The sequence below is a fragment of the Phragmites australis genome, chromosome 2 (genome assembly GCF_958298935.1).
Source record: "Phragmites australis chromosome 2, lpPhrAust1.1, whole genome shotgun sequence".
NCBI classification, from domain to species: Eukaryota; Viridiplantae; Streptophyta; class Magnoliopsida; order Poales; family Poaceae; genus Phragmites; species Phragmites australis.
Window position 1 is genome coordinate 8,296,202 of NC_084922.1, and position 10,336 is coordinate 8,306,537.

A 10,336-nucleotide genomic window follows, 5' to 3' on the forward strand; every position below is an offset into this window, starting at 1 on the left:
ATCCATCCTCCTCCATGCTTGCTGCAATCACCTGATCCGATCATGGATTTCAGCGATGCTTCCTTGATTCTTCCTTGCATCATCGCCGCCGTCGGTCACGGAAATTCAGTCCTCAATTGGTTCCAGATCAAAATTAGCATTAGCCACTTAGGCTCTTTTTTTCCCCGAAATGACCATAGGAGCATTATCGAATTTTTTATAGAATAAGAGAATTGGCTTAATTTATAAGTAAAATTGGATCCGAAAATCTTACAATTGTATAGTCTAAAGAAAACCGACAGACAATCTCAAGACGATAATATGATCATAACTTCACAGACAATGCTCATACCAAAAGCACAAACCCAATAACAGAAAGAACCAACCCAATTCAACTCGTGCACTAACCAAACCAAACAACTAATACCCTCACAACTCGGTCAGCGAAGCTCTGCTCTCACGCCGCACCTCTCTGACACACAAGTCGGTAGCACATCGTTTTGGAGGAGTCCGCATTGGACCAAAACTCTATCGTGAAGCGCTAAACTGAATGCAAAGCCGTCGTGAAGCGAGGACATAGAGGTGAACCTACAGAAGAAGTTAACGAAAATGACACCGAACAACACAGCGACGCACACAACACATGATGCAACCAACAAACACCCGAGCGCAACCTAACTCAACTCGCATACCAAACCAATATTCTGAACATCCACCAACAGCAATTTGGTTGACGGAGCCCTGCTTCCACGCCGAACCAAACCCCCAGATAGTCAGCAAGAGTGGGCATCAAGCAACAACCAAATTTGAGAACACCACATGATCTGGAAAACGCCATCGCACTAAGTGGAGGCGTAAGGGCTAACTTGCAGAAGAAGTCGGAGGCACCAAAGGCGCGGTACATCTTGAACAGAAGAACTAGATGCTGCCAACGAGTGCATGAGGGCTTTCAGAGACGACATCGATGGCTTCCAGAGACGATACCTTTAGGAAGGTAGCGACGTCAAACACCGCCATCACCCAACCGAAAATCAGGGCAAGTTTTACACCCAGAGATGCCCAAGGGCAGGAGAGATGCTACAGTATCGACTCTAGAGAGGAAATGGCGTCTGCAGGCGTCATCGACATTGGCACAAGAAGATTGTCGACCTGAGCTTTCGCTCACGACCCCCACCCCTAAGCGCCTACATTGAAGACACGCCGCATCCATCGCGATCGCTGCCTTTGAGAGCGCGCCGCCCCAAAAAGCCCCCACAGGTTGTAGCGCCAATAACGAGTCTCGAGCCACTACCAAACTGCCAAGCTCCCCACAGGATGGATTTGAGGGGAAAGAGATAGATCCGACCAAAGAAAGGAGCAAAGAAGACGTGATGAGGCAAGGAGGCGAGCACAGATGTGCCCAATTGTAGCATCAGCTCTAGCATAATCAAATAGAGCAACAATGAAATGGCGAAGCCGAACCTGACAAGGGCAACGACCGTGTCCCGCAACACCAGCTCCACCCACGAGACGACGGAGCTAGCCCCAACGATGCTGTAGCACCATCCCGATGAACAACAACAGGTCTCTGACCCTCCTGGCGAGAGCACAAGGGAAGGGAGCTGGCGCGACCTCCTCTAGCCGAAGAAACCAGCGAGCACCAAGAGCAAGATGGCGACTGACAACCTGCTGCGCAGAACCCACCGGCGGCGAGCGGTAGCAGCAGCCCATGATGTAGTATCTAGGCACCTAGGTAAGTGGTAAGTATTTCGGTGATTAATGATAACCATATCATTGTGACTAATGCGTATGTTTTGAAGGAATTCAAATTCTTTAATTCTCAATGATTGAATGGTTTTCTTGGTCCCTTATGGAATTCTATTGATCGATTAAATGACTTTTACGTCAAGATTAAGGACCTTCTACTTCTAAGTGTCATAAGGTGATGAAGGACATTTGGAGTAGTTATATGTCATTTTTTATCTTTTGACCGTACTATAAAGAGGGGCTAAGTGTTGTACCTTGATCTAATTGAGTCTAGATATAGTTGGATGCATACTTGAAAAAATCTAGCACTAGGTAGCTCAAATAAATCCATGGGTGAGAAGTTGAGAAGTTAGAACTCAAAGTCGATTGAATTAGACGAGTGTCAGGAAGTTTTTTTTCACCGGATTGTCCGGTGTAAGAAGGATTTTTTTCTCACCAGACTATTTATCCTTCTTGATAAGACTTCAACTGAATTCACCGGATTGTCCGGTGATGAAAGAAACTATACACCGGAGCATTTAACAGAAGAATTATTTTTCAGAGAATTGTGAAGTTATAAGCGTCGAATTGTCCGGTGAACTAAAGGGTTCATACACCAAACCATTTAATAGAAGCTCGATACTTTTGAAGAAAATCAGAGTTGAACTAACTAAATTGTCAAGTGAATTAAAGGAGTCATCACCAGGCTATTTAACAGAAGCTTCGTATTTTTTAGAAAATAGAGTAGAACTCACCGGATTATCCGGTGATGCTATATGGAAGAACATCGGAACATTTTGCAATGGCTACCGACAACTGTCAAATCAGCAGATTGAAAAAGTTAACTCACCGGATTTTCCGGTGTTAACAGAGACATGTGCACCGGACCATCCGGTGTTCACAGAAAAAGTGAGTGGTTGGGCAACGGCTAGATTTGGACCTCTAACCTATATATACCTCATCACTTGATTTCATTCGTCTCTCTTGTAATCCAGAAGCATTCATATACATTGTGTGTCATCTAAAGGTAAGGGAGAGCACTCAAAGTGATTTGCAAGTTCTTAATTGAAGATTAAAGACTCTATTAGTACTCCAAGAGCAGTGAGTGTGCATCTAGCTGTTGTTTTAGTCTTGATTGGGATCAAGTGAACCAATTAGCTTATTACTATTGGTGATTGGCAACACCTAACCGGTCGTGGAGATTGAAGGTGTTCTCGGTGAGCTCTTGGAGATCTTGTGGGAGCCCCGGGAAGCTCGTGTACTTGTTTTGATGTCCGCTAATTCGGAGATGGAGAAGTAGAAATCACTAGTGAGTACTTGAGTCTCGGTGACTCAAGTGGGAGCGACATCCTTGTGTGGATGCTCCAACGAGGATTAGTGGAGAGTGCCAACTCTTCGATACCTCGGAAAAAATTCAGTGTCCTCTTTCCCTACTCTTATTACATCTGCATTTAGCTTCTAGCATTTCCTTCATGCAAGTTTTAATTCCGCACTTTACTTATATTTTATATACTTGCATGTGTGTTCTTATCTTTCTAGCTCGCTATATCGTCTAGTTGCTTTCTAGGCTAAGATTATTTTTTTTAGAAATTGGTAGTTGGTTTAGTTTTAAATTAGTGTCCTATTCACCCTCCCTCTAGGGTCATTAGATCCTTTCATGTGCGTGAAATCTGTGATGCCCGTTTTCTCTCCGTAGCCCAGCCCAGCGCCATCTGCTTCCAGCCCAGCCCACCCCGCGCGCGCGTCGCTGCCAGAGGGGCCCGCCCGTCAGCTCTGTCGTCTCCGCCGCGCCCCGCAACAACCCGCGCCCGTATCCAAACCGATCCCGAACTGCCGCGCGCCGAGTCCGATTTCGTCACGCCGTCCGCCCTACGCGCTGCGCCCCGCAACAGCCTGCGCCGCCCTCGCCTATATAACCCCAGCAGCGCCGCCTTTTCCCCCCTGCACACGCGCAAGAACCCGAGCTCACCGAGCGCCTTAGCCGCTGCCGTCGCCGAGCAATCCTCCGCGCCCGAACCTCCCCGCCGTGTCCGAGCTCGCCGCCAGCTTCGCCGTAGCGGGAGGAGCCCGTTTCGCTGCTCGCCGACGCTTCTCCGCCGCCAGACCGAGCCGTCATCGCGCACCGGTAAGCGCCGCCGCCTCTCTCCGTCGTCAGCGCTCCCTGAGCCATATTTCGGTCGATTGATGCCTCCTCCGTCTTCGCATGCCTCCCTAGAAGCTTTCCCGACCGCCAATCGAGCCGCTCCGTCGTCGCACCGGCACCTTCACCGAGCTCCGATCCCGCCGCCGCCTCTCGCCGTCGCCGAGCCGTTGGAAGCCACCCCGACGCGGACGTGTTGCTCAATCGGGTTCGCCGTCGTCTCCTCTCCGTATTCCGCCGCTCGCCGTCGAAGTCCAGCCACCGGAGCTCCACTCCGGCGACTCTCCGGTCAAGCACCGCCGCCCTGAGCTCGCGCCGCCGACCCGAGAAGGAAGATTCAAGGTTAGCCGTCGGATCCCCTTTGAACGTTCCTGATTAGATCGCAAAGATACCCCTTCGCTAGCCGTCCAGATTGCGCCACGTGTCCCTCTTAAACCCAGTCAGCAGCAGAGACACGTAAGTGCGCCACGTGGATGCCCCTGTCCTACGTGGCAGAGCCCAGTCAGCAGTGGATGCCCAGTCAGCCTGTGACGTCAGCATTGCGCATTAATTAGGATTTTCAGTATAAAAAGAATTCCACCTATTCTCGGAAAATAGGGAGATTTGCAAGGAAACCCCTAGGCTTCACTGTTTTTGCATACAGGCCCTTAGATAGTTCGGGATAATTGCAATTTGGCCCCTGGACTATAGGATAATTGCAATAAGGCCCCTAGATTTTAGGGTAATTATGTTTAGGTCCCTGAACTTTGCACTTAAGCCCCTAGAACTATCTGTTTTACAATTTAGTCCCTGCAAACTTTCAGAAAAGCCCCTGTAGAGTAGAATTAGTGTAACTTTTCCATACGACCTCCGATTTAGGTGATTTTCGCGCCCCCGAGATCGTAGCAGCGTGTACTTTCCGTTCTTAGCCTTTTTTAGAGTTAGATTCTCCTGTTTAGTGTGTTGTACTTAGCTGTTTTGTTATTTCTTTCCGGTGTATTCTTCGGCTTAGGAGGAGAGCAGAGTGCCAGCATTCAAGACCAAGTTTTCGAAGATTCTGAGCAGCCAACTTACGAAGGCAAGTGTCCTTGATCACCTTGATTTAACCATAGATCATTATAGTTTTCTTTTCCTTAGTTGCATGCTTGTCTAATTTTGAATCCCATGAATAGGGTTTACTAGAATTTGTATGGCCATTCCTTGTAGCCTCTTTTGGGGTTTTTGGGTCCTGTAAAAGGGTAGTCATGCTAGTGCAGTCATGGATTAGAATCATTATGAACTTTGATTAATAACTATGGAACAAGTACTTGGGAGAATTGATAACCTTGTAGTAACTTGAATTTAGGGATCCCAACTGGATGGCTAGTATGTGGTGGAGCTATACAGCAGGGTTTGTGTATGTTCTTGTGTGGGATCCTAAGGACCGGTTCTTGGAGCCTGTAACCTGGCAAAACAGCACAACCATGAGGCCTATATGGGTACGGCCTGGCTAAGTAATTAGTGTTCTTCGCATTCTATACGCACCAATGGTTGGTCTGTTGGCACAAGAGGGGGCCTCTGCAGTGGATGGGATCCCTGTTAGCGGTGAAACCTCAGTGGGTGCTTATAGATGTGGAGATACTTTGTAACAGCCTTGTAGTGAGACCCCGGCCATACACCCCGGAAGTGTAAGGCAAAAAGGGAATCACGACTCGTGGGTAAAGTGTGCAAACTCTGCAGAGTAAATAACTGATCGATCAGCCGTGCTCACGGTCAAGAGCGGCTTGGACTTCTTCAGGATTAGATGAGAACTTTAAGGGTTGGTTTGGGTAGTCGGGAGGTGGTACTCCCGATGAGTCGGTAGCCGGATATGGGATATCTGGTGAGTCTGGTAGTCGGATGGAATCCGATGAGTTATGTTCTTATATTGTTGGAATAAAAATCTAGTAAATAGGATTGCTAGGTTGTTTGAGTCTGTTTTAGCTGAGCATAGTCGCAGTAAATCCCCAAGTTGAACTTTCCTTGTCAATAGCCTGCATGTCATATTTTTCCTCCACTTGCTGAGTACTTTATGTACTCACGCTTGCCTTTTCCCTACCCTCGGATGCTGCTCAGAAGGTGAAGTCTTCGAGGAAGTCCCGGGCGAGGACGCTGATTTCTAGAAGGAAGAAGGCGTTGATTGAAGACCATGTCCTAGGCTGGTGTTTCCCCCGGACAACGCCTGTGGATGGATGGGTGTCCCGCTGCCAATTGAAGATTTATTAGTATTTTCTTTCAGACCTATGGGTCCTTTTGTAAGGATTGTTTACGTTATTTGAGACACAGTTTATGTTATCACTAATGACGTCGCTGCATGTATGTAAACTTGATCCTGGCATACATGTGGAATGCATCTGGTTGTTTCCTTTAAAACCGGGTGTGACAAAATCCGTCGGTGCCCCCTAGCCGTACCGCCGCACACCAACGCGTTGGGAACCGAAAAGGACGCCGGTGGCGTCGACTAGCAACATTGCCGCAAGCCTCGGAGCATCAACCGGGAGAAGCCTCAACCTGACGGATCCGACCGGAAGGGGCAAGAATCAAGGCGCAGTGGCCGAATCCTGCGTGCAACACCCCTGCCGGAGAGGGGGGAGAAGGAGGATGGAGGAGAGATGGGGGAAACGATGGCACGAGGACGCCGCCACTAGGCTCTCACTTAGAAAATCTGGCACAATGAGCTTGACGATGGCTATCAACATCCTACATTCTGATGGTTTGGTTGCCATAGCTTTTAGACCGGTTTAATTAGTTCTAAGATGGCTTGAGTGAGAAACTTGTTACACACTTTGACCGTAGTTAAGGATGCAGTTTTCTTGATTTTAACCCATAGTTAGGCCTAGGTTTTGAGATGGGCCAAGGCAAAAGATGCCTTTGATGTACCGGTGGAAATCAACTACTGGCTAGACCATCATCACATGCCCTTTCAGTTTCAGTACTACTACTGCACAGAGTAAAAGAGCAATGGAAATGACTCAAAGCAGCTCAATGTCATTATCTCAGAGACAGAACAATGCAGCAATGTGCAGACACAGTCACTGCTGCTAAGAGTAGGAAAGAAGAAAGTGAAAAGAGAAAGAAAGGATGGGGGTGGGGGGCACTGGCCAGCAGCCTTAGGATCAAAACTACAGTGCTAAAGGCAGGCAGGCAGGCGACCTCTCCCTTTCTAAAAAAACCCAGATCTCTGCAAGTTTCCAGGACTAGCGACAATGACCCACCATGAACACCGCTTCTACTTCATCATCAGTTGCTGAATCAAAAACAACAAACTGATGATGAACGGCGATGTGCACCGGTGATCGATCGTCTAGGATCATCTATCCCCTTGTATGATGCAAGGAGGAAAAATTCAGTGCAAATGCGCCGGAGGTCATGTCGCGACGACCATGCCGGCCATGAAGATGTCGTCGTGGAAGGAGGAGCAGGATGAGCCGCTGGTGGTGTTGTTCTCGGCTTCCTCTTCGATCAGGATCTCTTGGTCCCGGCAATTGGCGCTGCAGAATGCCTTCTCGCCACTGCAACAGCATACATCAAAATTGTTCAGTGCCTCTTTCTTTCTGATTCACAGAACAGTTACTCAGTTTAAGCAAATATACACACAGATGAATGAGCACCAAAGCAGTATGTTCAGTTTATCATCGTTCTTTCGCATTTCGCATTTTTCAACTATTCCATTTTGTAACCATCTCCAACTACAAGAAGTGAATCTAGTAATAATTCAGCATGCTGTTCATCTCAATTTACTATTCCACTTTGCATTTACAAAGGTTTTTTCTCCCAAAAGAATTAGCAATGCTCCCAGATGATCAATGCAGTAATTAGTTAAGCGCATTAATATTTCCGGATCGATGTTCATTCTGCACTAGATCTCTTCAACCTGAAATGCTTCCTCAAATGATCCAACTGATGCAAAAACAGAATAATCAGCTCTTTAGTAGAATCGATAAAACAAGACGATGATCGCATCGACATACCGGTAAATGTAAATGTCGTTGCCATCCAGCTTCTTCTTGCAAGTGAAGCAAGAACCCAAGAAGTCCACGGTGGTGGCGGCGGCCTCCGGGGCGCACTTGACCACCCAGTAGGACTCTGCAGCTCCTTCCTGCACTTCCATGACGGCCTCGTCTGTCTCCCCAACCGTATGGGGCTCCAAGATGCAGTCCCCGAAGATGTGGGTCGTCTTGGGGTTGGGGCCGCGAGCAATGATGCAAGTGTAGTCCTCCGACTGCTCGATCTCGCTCGCCGAGACCGACCCGATGAACCGCCGGGCGCCGGCGGCTATGGATGCCGGCAGCGAGCCCGGCCCCGGGAGTTTGCCGAGACCGAACGCGTGCCGCTTGGCATTATTGAGGTGAGCGCCATCCGACTGGGTGGCCTCCGGACCAGACTTCAGATCCCCGTGGAAGAACCTGCTGCACGGCACTGACATGCCGCCGGCGGCAGCCGTGTCCGGGGCGGGGCAAGACATCGTCTTGCCGAGCTCCGGCTGCGAATGGCCGCCGCCGCCGCCGAAGTTTTTGGGCAGGGAGCTGTACGATTTGAGCCGCAGGCGCGGGCTGAGCAGGCAGTTCTTGGCGTCGCCGGCGAGGGCGTCCACGAGGCCGCGCCCCACCGGCTCCGTGTCCCAGGTCCTCGGCGAGCGCGGCGACCGGAGCAGCAGCGCTTTGGGGTCAAGCGGCGACGTCGGGCTCCGCGACGACTCGCCGTCCGGCGCGCGCTTCGGGGCGAGCACGACGAACAGCCGCGGCACGGCGAAGAGCGCGGCGCCGCCGCGGGGCCTGGCCTCACCGCCCCCGCCGGAGGAGACCGGGGCCGGGTCGGACACCATCCTCCGCAGCATCGCCGGTCGCCGGTGAGCCACGCCGCGCCGCCAAATTCCTGAAACCAGGATCAAGAACAAGGCAAAGATTACAAATTTATCCCATCCGACGCGCATCTGCACGATCTCGCATCTCGGCGTCCGCGTCTAAGATCACCTACCACTAGAAATCTCTCGTTCTTATCAAGGCATCTCGTTCTCGTCTCAGGGTGCACGGCGCACGCACCGGATTAACAACTACCTCGTCCATATCGTGAGCAAGAAATAAGGCAAGGAAAGGGGAAGCAAGCAGAGCAATGCAAGCACCCGCGGCACCACCTCACCTTTGCCTTTTCTCTTTCGCCTTTAGCAGTCAGTATCTCTCTTCCTCCTCCAACTCCTCTCTCTCTCCCTCACGCACTCCGCGATGCTTTGTGCGAGAGGGGAGGAAGCAAAAGGAGATGCAAGGAGCCGAGGCTGTGACGAGGGAGGACTGAGGAGAGAGGAGGGAACACAGTGGCAGTAAAATCACACTGTCCTGCTCCTACTTGTACGACTGATACCCCTCTCTCTCCTCGCTCTGTCCCTTTGCATGCATCAAAATCAGAGACGCAGAGAGAGAAGAGAGAGGAGAGAGAGTGCGAGTCGAGGCTTGTGAGATACACCACCACCAGTCCACCACCCACCTCCGCTGCCATTCATGGATGTCAGAGAAAGGGAGGCACGTACTGTACACATAGAAATACGGCCTGCACGTAAAGTACGGTTCGAGCTCTCATCGATATAGTGGAATTTTTAGAATTTAATTTTTTATAAACTTTTTTTATATATGGACCTATAAGAAATAATATAAAAAATGGTTCTGTTACCGGTCATGATATTTAACGACATGAATAAATAGTTGTTATGATAATTGATATCATGATAGCTATCATATATAATCTTTCAAATCTAAAATAGAAGATTGGTAACATGACGTCATGCTATTCCACTACGGTGTCGATTGTTATGACGCTGTGTAAAAAGATTTATTTTTAGAAATTGTGTTGGCAGAGATCTATTGGTAGAACACGTTTGTTTTCAAGAGTCAAACTGTAGAAATGTAAAAATTCCACGCTAAATGGGCGGTGGGCCCCACACTGATATACATACCGTAGGTTGCTTTCGAGACTGTCTGGCCTGTCATTTCATTTTCATGCTGGTGTGTCCTTCAAAAGAAAAGAAAAGAAAAAATCAGGCTGGTGTTGTACCAGAGGTAGCACAGGTCAATCCAATCTTGAAAAAATAGACGATTTGAGCATAGGGAAGACAGCAATGGGAGAAGGAAACACAAATAATTTTCGTCATTCTCAATAGAAAAAACAAAATGCTTTTGTTTGAGGCGAAACATGGTCAAGGTTGATTCTTTGGGAAATTGTTAGGTTCGCTGAATCTAGGCCTTTTTTTTCATGCTCTTGGATTTGTGACACAACTGAACTGAATGGATAGGATACCCCATAATTTTGCTTCCAACAATGCGCTACTAGAAGAGAAACTCCAAGGTCAGTAATGAGAGTAGGCTCAGTCGTTCGATGAACCTGGACACTTTTTCAAACATAGAACCCAGCCCTTCATCACTCCAGAATGCTTTGCTAGTTACTCCCAAAATGCATGATCATGAGCCCAAAATCATCACAAAATGCATGATCACGAATGCACGC

The 10,336-nt window shown here is 48.9% G+C and overlaps 2 protein-coding genes across 4 annotated transcripts; one reads left to right on the top strand and one right to left on the bottom strand.

The window, feature by feature from the left end:
• Window positions 1-1,034: 1,034 nt before the first annotated feature.
• Window positions 1,035-6,190, top strand: LOC133902325 (uncharacterized). Its single transcript, XM_062343924.1, has 5 exons — window positions 1,035-1,061; window positions 3,686-3,829; window positions 3,920-4,186; window positions 4,836-4,901; window positions 5,918-6,190. The coding sequence occupies exons 1-5, from the start codon at window positions 1,035-1,037 to the stop codon at window positions 6,065-6,067; spliced, it is 654 nt and encodes a 217-aa protein (XP_062199908.1). The 3' UTR covers window positions 6,068-6,190.
• A 619-nt stretch (window positions 6,191-6,809) lies between these two features.
• On the bottom strand, window positions 6,810-9,315 carry LOC133897877 (FCS-Like Zinc finger 10-like). 3 transcript variants are annotated; one of them, XM_062338712.1, is made up of 4 exons: window positions 8,981-9,312; window positions 8,819-8,894; window positions 7,813-8,716; window positions 6,810-7,353 (listed from the first exon to the last, which is right to left on the bottom strand). In XM_062338712.1, the coding sequence occupies exons 3-4, from the start codon at window positions 8,676-8,678 to the stop codon at window positions 7,209-7,211; spliced, it is 1,011 nt and encodes a 336-aa protein (XP_062194696.1). In that variant the 5' UTR covers window positions 8,679-8,716; window positions 8,819-8,894; window positions 8,981-9,312; the 3' UTR covers window positions 6,810-7,208. The 3 variants fall into 3 exon arrangements, with proteins under 3 accessions (XP_062194696.1, XP_062194691.1, XP_062194704.1); XM_062338707.1 differs by lacking the exon at window positions 8,819-8,894 and having other exon boundaries at window positions 8,981-9,311; XM_062338720.1 differs by lacking the exons at window positions 6,810-7,353; window positions 8,819-8,894 and adding an exon at window positions 7,361-7,741 and having other exon boundaries at window positions 8,981-9,315.
• Between the last annotated feature and the right edge of the window lie 1,021 nt (window positions 9,316-10,336).